Source organism: Aulonocara sp. 'chitande type north' Nkhata Bay, linkage group LG16 (genome assembly GCF_057382095.1).
Source record: "Aulonocara sp. 'chitande type north' Nkhata Bay isolate Kocher_YH1m ecotype deep benthic linkage group LG16, A_spYH_male_GT1.1, whole genome shotgun sequence".
Classification (NCBI taxonomy): domain Eukaryota; kingdom Metazoa; phylum Chordata; class Actinopteri; order Cichliformes; family Cichlidae; genus Aulonocara; species Aulonocara sp. 'chitande type north' Nkhata Bay.
The window spans coordinates 17,456,658-17,473,592 of record NC_141359.1 but is presented as its reverse complement, the minus strand read 5'-3'; the positions used below and the strand labels follow the sequence as shown (position 1 = coordinate 17,473,592).

Below are 16,935 nucleotides of genomic sequence, written 5' to 3'. Positions count from 1 at the left end.
CCATGACATTTGCTAGAAACAGCTGATGTGACCATTAGTGACTTCATTGAATACTGTGATCTGCGCATATCTCAAAAATGTTAAGTTGCAAGCTATACTCTATAAAGAGTAGAGAGGTAACAGATTTGCAACAGCATTTAGTGTTTAGCTGTACCATTGGATTTTTTCCCTGATAAAACAAACACAATCTGTGAAAATGCATAATCTTGGATGAGCCAAACGCCCACCGAGAACCTGCCCGACTTGATGCCACCAATTCGGACACAGCTTTCACTATGTCCCCTGAATGATTCAGTAAAGGCCCAACAAAAGCAAGAAACATTTCACACAGTCAACAACCAAGTTCATAGAGTAAACCTTTCCTGCTACTGAGAGCCAACTTGTCACATGGCCACATAAATGTCTTGTCTTTTTTTTAAATATTATTTTTATCTGAATATTTTTTACATATGAGCCTACATACACTAAGGTCTATTAAGGAGTCATTTCTTTCGATTTCTGAAGGCATTTATGGATCACAATACACTGTGGAAAATCTATATAGTGTCAAAATGTGTTTGTGTTCTAGTCATCTGAATTTGATGCACTTGATTACCAACGTGTACAGGTTTTAAAAAGATCAATTGTAGGCACCAATTCAACCAAGTCAAAATGTATGAGACATACAATTTGTCAGTTTTATGGCTCTATTCTTTTAGCTTGGTTCTGTAGCAGTTGTACCTGTGTTGTAGCAGTAGAGGTGGTACTGCTCCTTGACCCCCACATCTGCTGAAACTGGACTCGAATCTCAGCAAATGTCTCAATGATGACTGCAATGAAGACATTCTGTAAAAAGAAAAAAAAAAGAGGACAACGATAGAGTAAGAGCGCTCAGGCTATTCAAAGTCAGTGACATTAATTCTCTCATTAGCCAGAGGACATTCTACTAAAAAGGGTAAATCATCATGTTTGTAGGTGAACTATTAGGTTATGTCAATTAACCTTTCGGTGTTCAACGATCTCCAGAAATTATCATGAAAAGTGCAGCAGAGAGAGCCAAGCTCTAACCTTGACAAGCCACGCCAAGAAGAAAATCAGAGTTATAAAGTAGAAGTAGGAGCGCCAGCGAGGGAAACTGTCAATGGCTCTGTACATGAGGAACACCCAGCCTTCCTGCGACGCAGCTTCATACACAGTGAAGATACTCGTGCCTGAGCAAAAACACACAAGAGTCAGAAAGAAGCAGTCAGATGAGAAGCTGATTTCTGAAGAAACAAATGTCAGCATCTGTCTTTCGCTTAACATGTCGATGTCTGTGAACCGCACACCAATTATTATGTTTCCCCCGAAGACTAAGCCATTTAAAAAGATAACAGTTTGAGTTTCTCTTTTTACCTATAATGAGTGTTTACTCTGACAGCTCACAGAGTCCTCATAGTTCTCTTTGTTATAATGACAAGACGGGAAATTCTGTTTGCCAGACTCAAACCCAATCAACTCATCTTTGATGCCTCTAATTAACATAAATTATGTCAGCAGGCCAAGGAAAATTTTAATCTTTGCTGTTTTTCTGATTAACATGCTCTTTGCAATTGTAGTGTTTGAAAAAGTAGAGTGAACATTCTCTTTTTTTATTTTTCTGAGGTATATAATATTCTTCTCTGCACAAATTAATCAGTGTTAGATTGGAAACAAGTAGCTGACAACTGTCATCAAAGGTTGAGTTCCCCAGTTAAACTATTACCATTCAAACATACAAGGTGTATCAAAAAGAATCATCCGATTTTAAAGGGCTTTAATTACCCAGCCATTACGTGCGTTTCTCATGGAAAACTTAATATTCAGCCATGCATTTCAAAAATTATTGCAAGATTTTATGTGCATTGCCTTAAAAAAATATAGCCTTTTGAAATTGGATGATTCTTCTTAAAACACTCTGTATATTTCCTCTTGGTGAGAGTCAAGACTTTGTCATGTGACTAACTTATTCCTAACAAACAACTGAATAACATTTTGAATTGCTGAAATGAAATTTCAGCAAAATGGACTAGTGTACAGCATCATTTTTTTCATTTTATTTTTGGATTCAGCCGATCTGTAGGTTTATAACTTTCATTTCCACCAAACTATGTCTCATCCTTTCGTCCCTAGCAGATTACCCAGGCCCTATCTGATAACTAGCATGATTTTTGTTTTTACCTGGAGGGCTGATGTGTTTTCAAAGTGTATTTTTTAAATATTTTTTGAGCTATGTAGAATAGACAAAACAAGGTCATCTTTTCCACAGGTCTTGATCAAATATATGGAAGCCTTGAAGGTGAAATTTTCTAGTTAAATGTTTAGTAACATGTGCTGAAGTTACTCAGTATAGAATTATAATTTTCATTATAGTGTGTATTTTTTGGCCTCCGTAAGAAATTTAAGTTGTAAAATTGTATATATTGTTTAAACAAATAAAAATACACGATAATAAATATTTCTTTATCTGTGTACGTTTGAAGGAATCATTGTGTAGCGCATACCTAGTTCATTGAATCCACTATAACCGAGCTCCTGTCGGCTCAGACCCAGTTCTTTCAGGTCCATACATTTGAAGCCATAAGGACACTGGTAGCCTTCTCCATCAGGGGAGCAATGGGTGTCTGGGATGGTCAAGTTGTTCAATGACACATTGCTTACCAATAAAACAAATACAAAAAAAAAATTACTAGCTCATATCAAAAATGGCAGTGCTTGCAAAAAAGAATAATGCCTAATAAAAAAGAAAAACAAAGGTTAATGTGTGAATACAATTCCTCTCTTTGTCTTATTGCCACAGGTGTTACCAGGAACAGCTTGATTGGGCTAATGAAAATTAATGCTTTCAAATTGTCTGCACAGACATTCATCCAAATTGTTTATTAGAGGTAGAGAATCAGAGGGAATAATTTATTGCACTATCACAAAGGGCAATCAGAGGCATAGTGGTGAATCCCAATAAAGCTCATTATACCGAGCTGAATAATATCAATGTGTCTTATCTATGATATTCCCTTTCTTGATGACAGAGGAGCGATAAATGAAGCCTGAAAGAAGAGAGAAAATGTCCAGTGAAAAGCAAAAATATTACATTTTGTGAGTGTTATAAGAAATTATTTATGACTGGTTTTCGGCATCTGTAAATTGATAACACAAAAACATAATGATACCCCTTATTAAAGCATGCTTAAGGTCCTAAAATGCTAGTTTCATCAAACAATTCAAAGTATCTAATAAACTTAGATTTATCACAATGTGTAGTGATGAATAAATGTTATGTTATTTCAAAATAAAATGCATAATTTGTTAGAACCTTTTTTTTGTACTTTAGACTACTCATCAAACCTGGAAACAGTTGTACAGTTGTATATAAAACAGTTATAAAACCTCTACAGAAACAAAAAAGTAACACATATTCAAGTGTTATATCTCATTCAACATCATGATTCATGTCAGGAAGTTCAACAGTGCTGAGGTCATTTGTAGGAAACCTAACATCCATAAAAGGGGACTTTATTCTATTCATATAGTCAAAACCCTTTAATGTCCATATCAGAGAATGCCCCCTGCCATTGTTCCCACAGTTTTCATCAAATCCCATGTGTGTGAAAAGCTAGAGAGCTTGACTTTGTGCCAAGGGCATATGGCAAACAGAGATTAGACACTTCTGCCCACGTGTGACATTTTTCTAAAATTCCCCATTAGATACCCCAATATATATATATATGTATTGGATTTGGAGAAAAAGGAGCTCAGTAGTAAACAAATTAAATGCCCAACTGCCACACCACTTTTGGACTTATATAATACAGATGAATGACAAAGCTATACATGAATATCACAATGCCCTGGTACTATATTTCCTCTTACTAATGGCTAATATATTCTGTGTCCCTGGGGTGCTTAGGAACACATCAGGGAGGAAATGGAGAAGCATAATGCAAAGGCTGGACAATGCAGGAAAATTTTATTATTATAATTACCATTAACTCTGGCTGCAACCTGGGGGTTTAACCATTCCAGTCACTACCAAAACGTTTGTCTCCAAAAGCATTATTCTAATTAAAAGTTTTCTCCTTTGACACTTTGCACTCAGTGTTTATATGATCTTTAACAAAGACACTTAGCGTAGGTATCTTCTAATTTCTGGAGAGACGATAGTTTAGTCCAAAAAAAGTAAAAAAGTTTATATCGGACTTGATAATCCAAAAAAAGCATCCAATGTTACATTTATTTAATCATTCGTTCTTACCCGATTGTATCATTAGTAACGCAGTGATAGTTGAACGTTCCAAACATTTGAACCCCCAGAATTCCGTAGAGCAGGAGAAAAAACAGTAGGAATATTGACACACTCCAAATCTGTTCCCCGGATCGCCTGCAATGCAAAATAGTACAGAAAGAGATATCTATGAGATATATTTCACATGTACAAAGACCATATGTAATGGAAACGCTTACGACAGTATTTTACTTCAGAATGTTAGTGATGCGGGAGCGAGGAAGCTCAAAGCGAAAGTAGATCCTGAAGGCCCTTATCATGATAAGCGCGCGGGGGATTCTCAGCATTCCCCATGGAGACATCTGATCTACAAGCTCTGCTATTTCAAAGACCTAAAACAACAATAAATTGATTATTAATAATTTTAATACATACTAATGCATGGCATTATGACAAGCTGCACAAGCACCTGCAGAAAAGTGCAATATATTCAAAAACAAAAAGTTGCAAGACACCTGCAGAACCAGGGACACCCAGATGAAAAATACCATGAATCCATCAAACATACACCAGCGGTCCTTCACATAGGAGTTATCCCCCTGTACGGAGACAGAAACAAAGGAGCAACAGTTAAAAGACCAAAGCCTTAAAAAGCAGGAAATACTAACATAAGTTAATAAATGAGACAAATATAACCAGCATCATTCTTCAAGGCCATATTTTCTTTGAATATATTACATTACAATTACATTCTAGGTTGTTTCATGGATAATCTTTATGGAAAAATTCAAGCATTCCCCTCACCTTGGGAAAGTCTGCTGCAGAAAGCTTTTATTGTGATAGAAAATGTTTGTGTGAGTTCAAAGTAATGGCAATATTCAAGAAATACAGAACGTGAAAATATTGTCCCCATTTTGACAAACTAACCACAAATTTCAAACCTATTTTCAATCATTAAGCCCCTGAGGTGTGAACAAACTGAAATGCCAAGGGGGGCCAGCTAAATGGGTATACTTAATTACCGCTTCCAGACAGAGAGGGAGAGTCTGTTAGGAGCTCTTAGGGGTCTTGCACAGGAAGAAAGACTGCAAATACTAGGGTGTGTTCGGAAACACTTTACAGATAAGGACCATCTTTGATTAAACACACTGCTGACAAGAACAAAAGCATGCAATTACTTTACCACACTAAGAAGATCATGTACTTTGGGCAGTAATTTTCCACAGCTAGCTTAAAACTACAGTGGGGCAAAAAAGTATTTAGTCAGCCACCGATTGTGCAAGTTCCCCCACCTAAAATGATGACAGAGGTCAGTAATTTGCACCAGAGGTACACTTCAACTGTGAGAGACAGAATGTGAAAAAAAAATCCATGAATCCACATGGTAGGATTTGTAAAGAATTTATTCGTAAATCAGGGTGGAAAATAAGTATTTGGTCAATAACAAAAATACAACTCAATACTTTGTAACATAACCTTTGTTGGCAATAACAGAGGTCAAACGTTTACTATAGGTCTTTACCAGGTTTGCACACACAGTAGCTGGTATTTTGGCCCATTCCTCCATGCAGATCTTCTCGAGAGCAGTGATGTTTTGGGGCTGTCGCCGAGCAACACGGACTTTCAACTCCCGCCACAGATTTTCTATGGGGTTGAGGTCTGGAGACTGGCTAGGCCACTCCAGGACTTTCAAATGCTTCTTACGGAGCCACTCCTTTGTTGCCCGGGCGGTGTGTTTTGGATCATTGTCATGTTGGAAGACCCAGCCTCTTTTCATCTTCAAAGTTCTCACTGATGGAAGGAGGTTTTGGCTCAAAATCTCACGATACATGGCCCCATTCATTCTGTCCTTAACACGGATCAGTCGTCCTGTCCCCTTGGCAGAAAAACAGCCCCATAGCATGATGTTTCCACCCCCATGCTTCACAGTAGGTATGGTGTTCTTGGGATGCAACTCAGTATTCTTCTTCCTCCAAACACGACGAGTTGAGTTTATACCAAAAAGTTCTACTTTGGTTTCATCTGACCACATGACATTCTCCCAATCCTCTGCTGTATCATCCATGTGCTCTCTGGCAAACTTCAGACGGGCCTGGACATGCACTGGCTTCAGCAGCGGAACACGTCTGGCACTGCGGGATTTGATTCCCTGCCGTTGTAGTGTGTTACTGATGGTGACCTTTGTTACTTTGGTCCCAGCTCTCTGCAGGTCATTCACCAGGTCCCCCCGTGTGGTTCTGGGATCTTTGCTCACCGTTCTCATGATCATTTTGACCCCACGGGATGAGATCTTGCGTGGAGCCCCAGATCGAGGGAGATTATCAGTGGTCTTGTATGTCTTCCATTTTCTGATGATTGCTCCCACAGTTGATTTTTTCACACCAAGCTGCTTGCCTATTGTAGATTCACTCTTCCCAGTCTGGTGCAGGTCTACAATACTTTTCCTGGTGTCCTTCGAAAGCTCTTTGGTCTTGGCCATGGCGGAGTTTGGAGTCTGACTGTTTGAGGCTGTGGACAGGTGTCTTTTATACAGATGATGAGTTCAAACAGGTGCCATTCATACAGGTAACGAGTGGGGGACAGAAAAGCTTCTTACAGAAGACGTTACAGATCTGTGAGAGCCAGAGATTTTCCTTGTTTGAGGTGACCAAATACTTATTTTCCACCCTAATTTACGAATAAATTCTTTACAAATCCTACCATGTGGATTCATGGATTTTTTTTTCACATTCTGTCTCTCACAGTTGAAGTGTACCTCTGGTGCAAATTACTGACCTCTGTCATCATTTTAAGTGGGGGAACTTGCACAATCGGTGGCTGACTAAATACTTTTTTGCCCCACTGTACATATCCACAGTACCATACTTTAAAACAGAAATTACTTAAGCCTAAGATGTCATATCTGCATCATTTATAAAAGTTTATTTCAGATCAGATAGGAAAATTGGAAAACACCATCCTGATTTCAAGACAAAGAATGGAATTCGGCTATCAATAATAACTAAAAGAAACACTACAAGTAAGAAGCAGAAATGTTTCTGTTCTGCTTGAAGTGCACATTTACGTCCAGAGCTAAAACATTTAAATAAAGATAAAGAAGTATCTGATTTTGCAGAAGAATCCCAAATGTAAGACTGTTAGTATTTTATGTAATTCTGGTAACAATATATGATTAGTCAGGTCAGTCAGATTTCTTTCGGTTCAGTGGCTGACTGACCTTTTTGTCGTCAACTTTCTGTTGTAATATATTTTTTATTGCTTGCATAAGGGAACATTTCTGCTAAAGCTGCTGAATCTGGTCTTCTGTGGAAAACAACTTCTTTGGTACCCCTGTAACTGGACTAGCAACAGAGTCTGCCTCTATTGTCTTCAGAAATATAAAGTTTGATGGTGCTGGAGCACAACCAAAACTATTGAAAGAGCATACAATGAGCTTCATCTCACTGCCTTTGAAATGAAGATGGGAACCAGATCTGCAACCGCTCACAGTCAGTGAGTGACTTTCGTGCATCGAGACGGTGATAAAATACCAGTAAGGAGTCAGTCTGCTATCAGTTGTGACTGAATGGGCTCAAGCATGCAAATCAACAAATACTCCAAATCTGTTGCTGTCTGTTGCAAATCTGTTGCCATCTACACAGAAATTCACATATACTTACATTTAGAGTCCATAAGGACCTCTTAGATTTGAAACAGAAATTCAAACATTCCTCCACAAATAGTGACTTAGTTGCTGCAGGATGGCAATTTAACTGCAAAAACTTTATTTATTTTTTTTACAGAAATATAACCAGAAAACAGCCAGTGGGCAACCAGATGAGTTGAGCCCCATACTGCAAAGAGACATGCTGACTCAGAATGATTGCAATGTGCTGGCAATATGTCTAATTTCGAAATTAGACAGCAATTGTTTACAAACCTTCACCAATCTGACTGAGAATGATTTAGGTCAGCGACTATTTGAAGACAGGTAGCCTCCCACATAAGAGGCCTCCCACCTCGCAACCGAAAGTGGTCACCCAGGGGGGTTGAAGGTGTTGCATGCTCAGCCTCTGCGAGACCAGTTGCTCACTGCAGCTACTCACAATCTGTTACCCAAAAGAATTCAGTGCAGTCACTGAGCAACCACTAGTCACAAGGAGGTCATCTTCATATTTTAGCTATAGTGTGACTGTATAACCATAATGTACATGGGACAGAAAGAGGGGCTAATCACATGTTATTATACCACATAACTTTCAACCACAGTTCACTGCAAACCTTCAAAAATATCACGATCACAGAGAAACAGATTGACAGATTTGAAAAATGTACAAATAAAGTCTCATTTGTTGTCACTCCAATCACTTGCATCAAAGTTGTGAATAGTTTTTAAAAAAAATAAAGAAATATTATTAGTCATAATTTATTTGGCAGTAACGGTCTGAGATTAAAAAAAACAAACAAACAACACCTGCCATTTTTCTGGGGTTGCTAGTCATTTACTGCTACTGCTCACAGAATTTCACTGACACTCTCTCGTGGCCATGATGCAGCAGCTACCTTAATGATTCCTCTGATGTGCATCTTGGCGATCATCTCAGCAGTGTAGAGAAACATGAGCAGTGTGTCCAGCGTGAATGTCACATATTGCAGCGGAGGGTAATGCTCGAACGTCTTTGGGGTGTTCATGCACACAGAGATGACACTGATGATGGCACAGGCTCGCAGCAGAGAGTGCACCCACTGATGGAAGGAAACAACAAAGGAAATAATTCCAAAAATGAGCCTTAATATCTTTCTGTATTCTTAATGTTGTCCTTAGCCAGACACACGCGTACACTCACTGGTTTATTTATCCAGAAAATGTCAGCACTGTCCGCGAGGGTCTCATCTGGCCCAAAGTCAGTCATGGGCTGGGCCTCGACCCGTGAGCTCTGTTTCCTCTTCAGCATGCTGGGGCTTGCTGTGCTATACAAAGAGTGGATCTGACACAGGGAGGGAGGCAGACCACACAGTGACCAAAGATAAACAAGGAACAGGGGAATACTCTGGCTGCATCCAAGTCTGGGCAGTGGCACTACAACTTTTTCAAAACTTTAATCATATCATTATAATATAAAAATTTATTTAAGACATACTTAAAAAAGTGCAGGTGCAAGGCACTTGGCCTGCCAACAATCACTATACCTCTTAAAAATGTACATAGTTAACCAATGCAGAAATCTAGTGTATTAAATAGTAGTAAATGAGACGTGTATCAGGAGTGGCTTCTGGGTGTTTTTACATGTAGCATCAAAATTTCCTGCAATGTCTAGTCCGAAGAGTAAACTTCCCTGACTTGAATTGCCAGAGCAGATTTTTGGTGATTAAAACTGAATGCGTTGCATTGTTGAATGGCCACCGTGATACACAACGCAGCACACATGGAACACAGAACAAGTGTATTACGTTGGAACAGCTCCAGTAACTTACCATTTGAAAAGATCACGCATGATCTTCCCTGTATCGAACACCAAAGTGCCAGTAAAATATGCTGTACATTGTCCGGGGGTGTGACCAAGTGTTACCTGTGCATGTCAGCATTTGTTTGTATCTTTGTGCGAATGTATGTATGCAGAAAAAAGAAAACTTTACAGGCCATTTTAACCTAAGAACACAAGAAAAAATGACACTCTGAATGGAGACAAAGCGCACATACCAAAGGGAAAAGTAAAGCTGAAATTGCTCCAGCACTGCACATAACATGCGATCAGGCATACCCTGTAAATAACACACAACAGTTAGTCAACATTATGGCTTATATGGTATACAGTACACTACCCACATCTACAGTACGCTCATAAAGACAGGAATGCCCACCACGTCTGACATCAAGGCATATATGCGACACACTCTGTGAGTGAGTGAGTGAGGTGTTGTGGAAAAAGAAGATGGGGTGGAAGAGGACCACGGGGACTCACTGTGAGGCTCCTCATTGGTGCGTTCATCCCCAGGTCACAAAGGGGTGGAGAAACCAACCAGAGAGACAGACTAGAGATGCAAAAAGGAGATTGTCCTAAAGGCCTTGAGGTCCTGCGGCAGCAATCAGTGAACGGTAGCAATCATAAGAGCAGTAAAAAGGGATAAGAAAACATTTTTATGTCATATTCGGCACATATTTTAAAAACACAATGTCAATTTTAGAGTAAGTCAGTTAAGCTGACTGAACAGAGATGAAAAGAAAAAGCATGTCTTGCACTTGTGTGTGTGTGTGTGCGCGCACACACATATGTGTGCATGTAAAACAGCTAACAGCATATGCAAATGTAACAACAGCTGCTGCCCCAATGACTTGATTACATTACATTTTGACTTGACCTTTGCTGGCTGACATATGATGCAAAAAATATGTAAACATACTTTGATGATTAAATAAAAATTGTAAAAAATCTCCTCTTTGAAACAGAACTCTAAGTTAGGATTGGAACGAAGGCAGAACAATGTCACGGTATCACATCCTTGTTTCCTATTTATGCCCCCACCAAGAAAAGAAACTGTCCATCCATGCTACAAACCCCATGTAGTTAGAAGCAATTTCCCAGTGTAATTGCTACACTTAACATATGCAGATGGAGACGTGAGGAAGAGTGAAAACAAAATTACAGGGTCTAAGTGCTATTATGTGGGAGTATAGGTGGCATAGACTGCAATTACTTTCCCATTTAGAGAAAGGACATGTTCCTCACAGGAAAAAATGTGATCTCTGGGCACATTAATTGTAACTGTGAGTATTTGTTTGAGTATGCAAACTTTCTTTGTTGAACTTCTATTTTTGAGTGCATTTTGAGAGCAGCATCTTCTTTCAAGACACAAGAAATACTTTTGTAGATGTGGGCATGCAGGTCATTTGTTCAATTCTTTATCTCTTAACCATAACCTACAATGATACTCAGGTATTCATAGCTGCTCTAGCACAAATCCCCTGTATGGTTGCTTATGAAAAAGTTTTTTTTAAGTTAGTGCCACTTTTCATATAGTGTCTTTGATTTTTCTGAAAATCGACAGTGCCCCTTATAATCCCGTGTGCCTTATGTATGAATTCTGGTTGTGTTTACTGACCTCGAAATGATTTTATGTGGTACACGGCGCTGGAAAATGTTTTAGTACGACTTTGCTAAGCTACGAACCTGCTCCGCTTGATGGGCATTACGGCTATCGTAGGCAGGAGCCTCGTGGAGTGATACGTACTGTGCTTCCACATAATATTACCGTATTGTGTGTGTATAACCTCTTTTTAAGTTTTGTGGATATTATACATGGTTACGCTGAGGATATGTCAGCCAATTTCCACTGGGAATGCCTTTTGGTTAAACTGTCAGCAAGGAATTTGCATTTGCACTGTTAAATCTTTATATAAATTTAATGCATATAAAAAACAGCTGCTTGTTTAAGTGAAAATACGTTGATTTTTTATTATTTTTTTGGCACGAATAAAGTTGTGGAGTTGTAAAGTATTTTGTCTAGTGTCAATTATATCGTCAGTTATATCGTTATCGCAAATTTTCAAATGTATATCGTGATAAATATTTTTGGTCATATCGCCCTGCTCTAATCCAGACATGATTGAAGTACAGACTTTCAGCTTTAATTCAAGATGTTTAGCAAAATAAATGCCTTAACTGTTCAGGAATTACAGACCTTTTTATACATACAATAACCCCACATTGTCAGAAGCTCTAAAGTAACTGGACAATTGACTGACAAACAGTTTCACGACCAGTTGAGGCCCATCCCCTTGTTATTCTCTGAAAAAATACTACTACAACATGAGGTCCAAAGACTTGTTGATATAAGTTAAAGAGGCAGTCATTAAACTGAAAAAGCCAAACGAACCTATCGGAGAGCTATGCGGTAAACACATAACAAATGGTCAAATCAAAAAAGTGGTAGGATTTCCATGGTTAAGAACAAGCCCTTCACAACATGAAGCAAAGTCACGGACACTCTTGAGGAGGTCATTATCAAAGTCTGCACTAGGGCCAAATAGCCTTATAACTGTATTACGATAGTTCAAGAAAATTTGCAATCACAATATTTCTGATGATACAGGAAAAAAAAATGCAGAACAGTGTTTTATTGGCACTTGCAGCTTGGAGGAAGCTGAATTTATAAGTGTAAGTAAATGAAGGCCATTTCCCATCCTTGTTTTCAAATGAGCCACTGTTATTTTTTTCCACCCTTCCTAATATGAAGTGTCAATTTTATGGAACAAGGTGTGAGCAGCAGAAGCATGATAGTGCAATAGTGACACACCATAAGTCAAATGTAAGCACAGAAGTATATTAGGCAGTGTTTTTCCCAGAAATTGTAAGTAAAAAAAATCACTGCTTATGACTTTAGTTTAACAATAACTAAAGTAAGCCACCTAACTCTTCAGTAGCTGCACAATATTGTCACACAAAACTAAAAAATATTTTCTGCCTGGGTTGTTGTAGTTTGCCATGGATCTTGAAAAGCCATGCTTTTCCACGGTTTCTGAGTTCCATCCCGTTTGCTCTTCCTGTCATATGAAGCGCAGCTAGCTAATTTTTGCAGCAATGACACGTAGAGTTTCTTGTTTATATTGGGTCGCACATCACCAGCTATTAGTACCTTCTTCTTTGTTGCCTAGTTGTAATCAATCGTGCGTTTTCGCCTTAAGCCTTGTCTGGAACAATTTTCTTGCATATTTTGCAAAGCAATGTGGTTTTTTTTGGAGGTTGCTGAAGTAGCTCCATATTTACATACTAAATCATTACCAGAGGTTGACACTTGGCTCTTGCTCTCAGACATGCCTGGCTCTGTCTCGTTGTTGTGCACACTAGGGAATGTAAATGCAGTGATATCACTATATAGCATTTTTATGTTCTGTAAAAAATTATACCGGTATTATTGATGACAAGACAACATAGACTACAATCAAGAGACACCTTCATTGAAGTAAAAATAAAGTGGGACTGGGCCACTAGTGTTTATTGATATTGTGACTGCTGACAGCAGTAGTAGGGTGAATTGTGAAGTGTACAGGGCTTTACTCTGAGCTCAGATTCACAGGGTTGAGCTTTTTAACCACCTCTAGTTAAAAAGCTCAACTTATCCATTTAAGCTTCCCATTGCAAATGGATAAAAGCATACTGCAGAAAGCAAACTATGAGTGTCACAAGGGAAAGAACTGGGATATTCATTAATTACCAAGTCAGTTACCTGTGTTCAGTCCTACAGAGCATATTTTTCACTTACTGATTGACAAAACTAAACGTAGAGAGACCTACAAACAAGCAGCAAATGAAAGCAGCTGCAGCAGCCTTAGTAGAGCATCTTAACAGAGGGAATGCAGCAGTTGGTGTTGTCCATGGATTCTAGATTTCAGACATTCATTAACTGAACAGGATTTTCATCCAAGTATTAAAAATAGCCCTGATATTTAAAATGATGTTAGTTTGTCCAATTAATTTTGGGCCTCTCAAATAGGGGCATTTGTTTAAAACTGGCTGTAGTTCCCTAATGCTGTACTTTTGTGAAGTACCTCTTGAATTAAAGCTGAAAGTCACCTCAATCAAATCTTGATTATTGATTTTAAATCCACTTGGTGTAAAGAGGCAAAATTAAAAAAAAAAAATGTGTTACTATACAAAAAATATACAGACCTAACTGTATACCAAATGCATAAAATGAGCTAAAAGGCAGACTTTAAAAATACATTTTATGAAGGAGTTTAACAGTATTTAAACCTTTCATTTACTCACTGCATCAGTTTGTATTTTTTTTTCTATTTCACAAAGCTCCCACAAGGGCAGCGATTACAGCCTTGATTAAGTTAAATTAATGCTATACCTTCAAATGAATTCCCCAAACAGTTCCAAGCTAAGATTCTCACTACTTTGTCTTGCATACAAAGCCAAAGTGATCAGAAAAGCAAATTCAAAGGAATGCTGACAATTTAGGTCAAACCTTCACAACTATTCAGTGGTAGGCCAGTAGTGTGGGTATATTTAAAATGAGACTGACAAAAGCTCAAAGTGGTGACAATGAAAAGTAAAGTGGTAAGCCATTACAGTAAAAACAAAGACCTAAAAGACACTCCAGTGCTTGACACATATGAAACAGCTGGCTCTGCAGGATGATAAATGTGTAACTACTACTATGAGTGACCCACTTCACATTTCAAACTCGCATTCATCTTTTTCAGAAATAGTGTATGCTGATACAGACATTAAATATTGTGATTTTTGATGTCAACATTAAAAAAAAAAAAATCACATAGCACTTAGTATGTCACCTAATGACTGATTGTATTCAAATGCATTCCAAAGGGCTGCACAGATTAGCATCAGTAGTAGCCAAAAGTTGTGTGACGTTGGGCTTTTTTGCAAATAAACTGACATTTTCCAATTTCAGTAGCTGGTGTTTATCTGCTTTGCCAGATCAAATCAATGGATAGATGTTGCAAGATAGTGCCGTGAAAACTGAACATTTACAGGGATTACAGGGATTACAGCAAAATGAAAATGAACAAATTTATATTGGCCCAGTTGTTTAAACGAGTGGGTCCCCAGGATGCCAATGTTCATATAATGTTTGTAGCATTTCTCCTTCGTTTTAAGGTTTCTTCTTGAAAACATAACTGCACAAACTGTGATGAGGTGCTTATATAACCTTGAAAATGTTCTAATTAATCGATGTAAGAGAACGAACACCTGGATCAGGTTTCCTGATTGGGAACCACGAGGGGCTCACGAGCAACTGTGAAATCCTAAAACCATTTCAGGAAAGCCACTGACAGGCTGCAGCATATGACCGATCCCACGTCGTGTAAAATGGTTGTCAAACCGCTGGATATCCATACTATGGCTGAAAGCTGAATGAATGACGTCGGAAGAGCAAAGGTTACTATGGAAACGAATATGAGCAGCTGCTATAGGTGCAAAAACAAGCTAAATACAACAATATACATGAATATGTTCAAGCATAGGGCCTACATGAAGCTATATAATACGTAACAACCTGACCACGTGACAGTGTAGCAAATACACTGCAATGTTTGACGAGGGCCTACTCCGGAGGATGAGATTTTCCTCACTTCCTGGAGGACCAGTAAGCTAGCGCGCGGCTGCACCTAGCCTCAGACGCATCCTAAAAACGTAACTGCTGAAAGTGACTGGCGACGGGTGGAGAAGCAGAGAAAAGAAACACGTTGAATCACTTACGAGAGGAGGGTTTCTTTTATCTGCCGCGTCCAGCGTTGTCCATGACATCAGCTGTTTTCCGGCTGTGTTGGGATCGTATGGAGAACGCGGGAGCGCGCAGGTAGCAATCACATCAACAGCACTAGTGCGTGCTGCGGAGGCGCGCAGCCGTTTCCGTGGTAACAGTTTAAGATCGCCATGCTGCTCTATCACATCATACAAGTATATTTATTTGCATTAATGGTAATCGCTTGATACGCAGTTAATTTGAACAGACTATATTATTATTATTATTACTATTATTATTATTGTTGTTGTTGTTGTTGTTGTGAATAGTTGGCAAAGCTTGTCTATGAGAGATCTGCTCAAAGACGGTAAAAAATGCAGCGACAGTTGTCTGAAGATAGGTCTGTCCTAACAATTAATTAAATTTAATGTGCATTTTACATTTAACAATGGATAACTATCACAATGTACATTTCAAATTCCTTTAATTTTAAATATGATTATATTGTCTATTCTGTAAAATAGTCAGATGTCTATTCTTATTAATGTACAGAATTCACCTGCTTGCTGCTACTACTGCACATTCACCCAATGTATATACTATATATGTAATGTTCTTCCTCCTGAAAGAATACAACCATTGGATATGTATTAAATCACAACTGTGCTCTTCATGTTATAGAAAGTAAAAGACAAAAGTGGAAAACTTTCTGTAATATATCAAGTGACCTGCCTTCACCTGATTTGATATTGCATGGGTGGGTATTGTCCAAACGTGGGTGTAGTTTCAGTCGTAGTAAATTCAGTAACTGAGGTGCAAATTGGTTTTAACCAAAATATCTTTTTGCCATTTAGTTGCTTGAAATCACCCAGGGGTGCTGCAGTATCTTGTAGAACCGGTTGATTATTTGCCATTGATGTGCATTGTTGTTAAATATAATCTTCTGAATTGCTCTAGTAGGGAAATTTAGCCTGCTAATCACTTCATTCTATTTCAGTATTTTAATGAGCCATGATAGTGTGATATTGACCTGAACCCTATCTGAGCAACCAATATATGTATCATGCGCTACATTTTGTTTTGGCATTGTATGAGCCATATTTAGTGGGGCATCTGGATTACATGCAGAGATTCAGGTGTCTTGTTGAGCCACTTAAAACTGACCTATGACTCATTCAAAGGATAAACCAGTGTTGTGTCTACGCATAATTTAACAGCATAACAGACAAATAACCCATTTTATGGGTTATTTGTATTTTTAGGCACTTTTTATTAGCAACCTGTCATAAAACACATAAGTCATTCCAATTTATTTAGTCAAATCTGCTAAAAATGTCAACGATAACAGTTCAACAGGCATAATATAGCATTTTTGCACAAACAAGACGAATTCCAAAGAGCTGTTAGCCCAACATGTCAGTCCTAAAAACTATGTGCAGTAGTTCAACAGTATCTTAAGTGATATCCTTAAGAAATGGGGAAAAAATCCAGCAAAGACACAAGACATGAGACATCCATCTGAC

The 16,935-nt window shown here is 38.4% G+C and overlaps 1 protein-coding gene across 4 annotated transcripts in view; it reads right to left on the bottom strand.

The window, feature by feature from the left end:
* Positions 1 to 15,564, bottom strand: part of nalcn (sodium leak channel, non-selective) — a 76,686-nt gene extending 61,122 nt beyond the window's left edge. For 2 of the 4 annotated variants that reach the window (XM_086265466.1, XM_086265467.1), the window contains exons 1-12: positions 15,427 to 15,564; positions 10,162 to 10,273; positions 9,900 to 9,961; positions 9,046 to 9,186; positions 8,762 to 8,944; positions 5,024 to 5,047; positions 4,735 to 4,818; positions 4,472 to 4,611; positions 4,250 to 4,375; positions 2,502 to 2,653; positions 1,048 to 1,190; positions 721 to 825 (exon numbers count right to left, since the gene is read on the bottom strand). In XM_086265466.1, coding sequence (XP_086121592.1) covers positions 721 to 825; positions 1,048 to 1,190; positions 2,502 to 2,653; positions 4,250 to 4,375; positions 4,472 to 4,611; positions 4,735 to 4,818; positions 5,024 to 5,047; positions 8,762 to 8,944; positions 9,046 to 9,186; positions 9,900 to 9,941 — 1,140 coding nt within the window. In that variant the 5' untranslated portion in view covers positions 9,942 to 9,961; positions 10,162 to 10,273; positions 15,427 to 15,564. Of the gene's footprint in view, positions 1 to 720; positions 826 to 1,047; positions 1,191 to 2,501; positions 2,654 to 4,249; positions 4,376 to 4,471; positions 4,612 to 4,734; positions 4,819 to 5,023; positions 5,048 to 8,761; positions 8,945 to 9,045; positions 9,187 to 9,899; positions 9,962 to 10,161; positions 10,274 to 15,426 lie in introns of those variants that run through there. The other 2 variants (XM_086265468.1, XM_086265469.1) reach the window with 2 other exon arrangements.
* Positions 15,565 to 16,935: the final 1,371 nt, after the last annotated feature.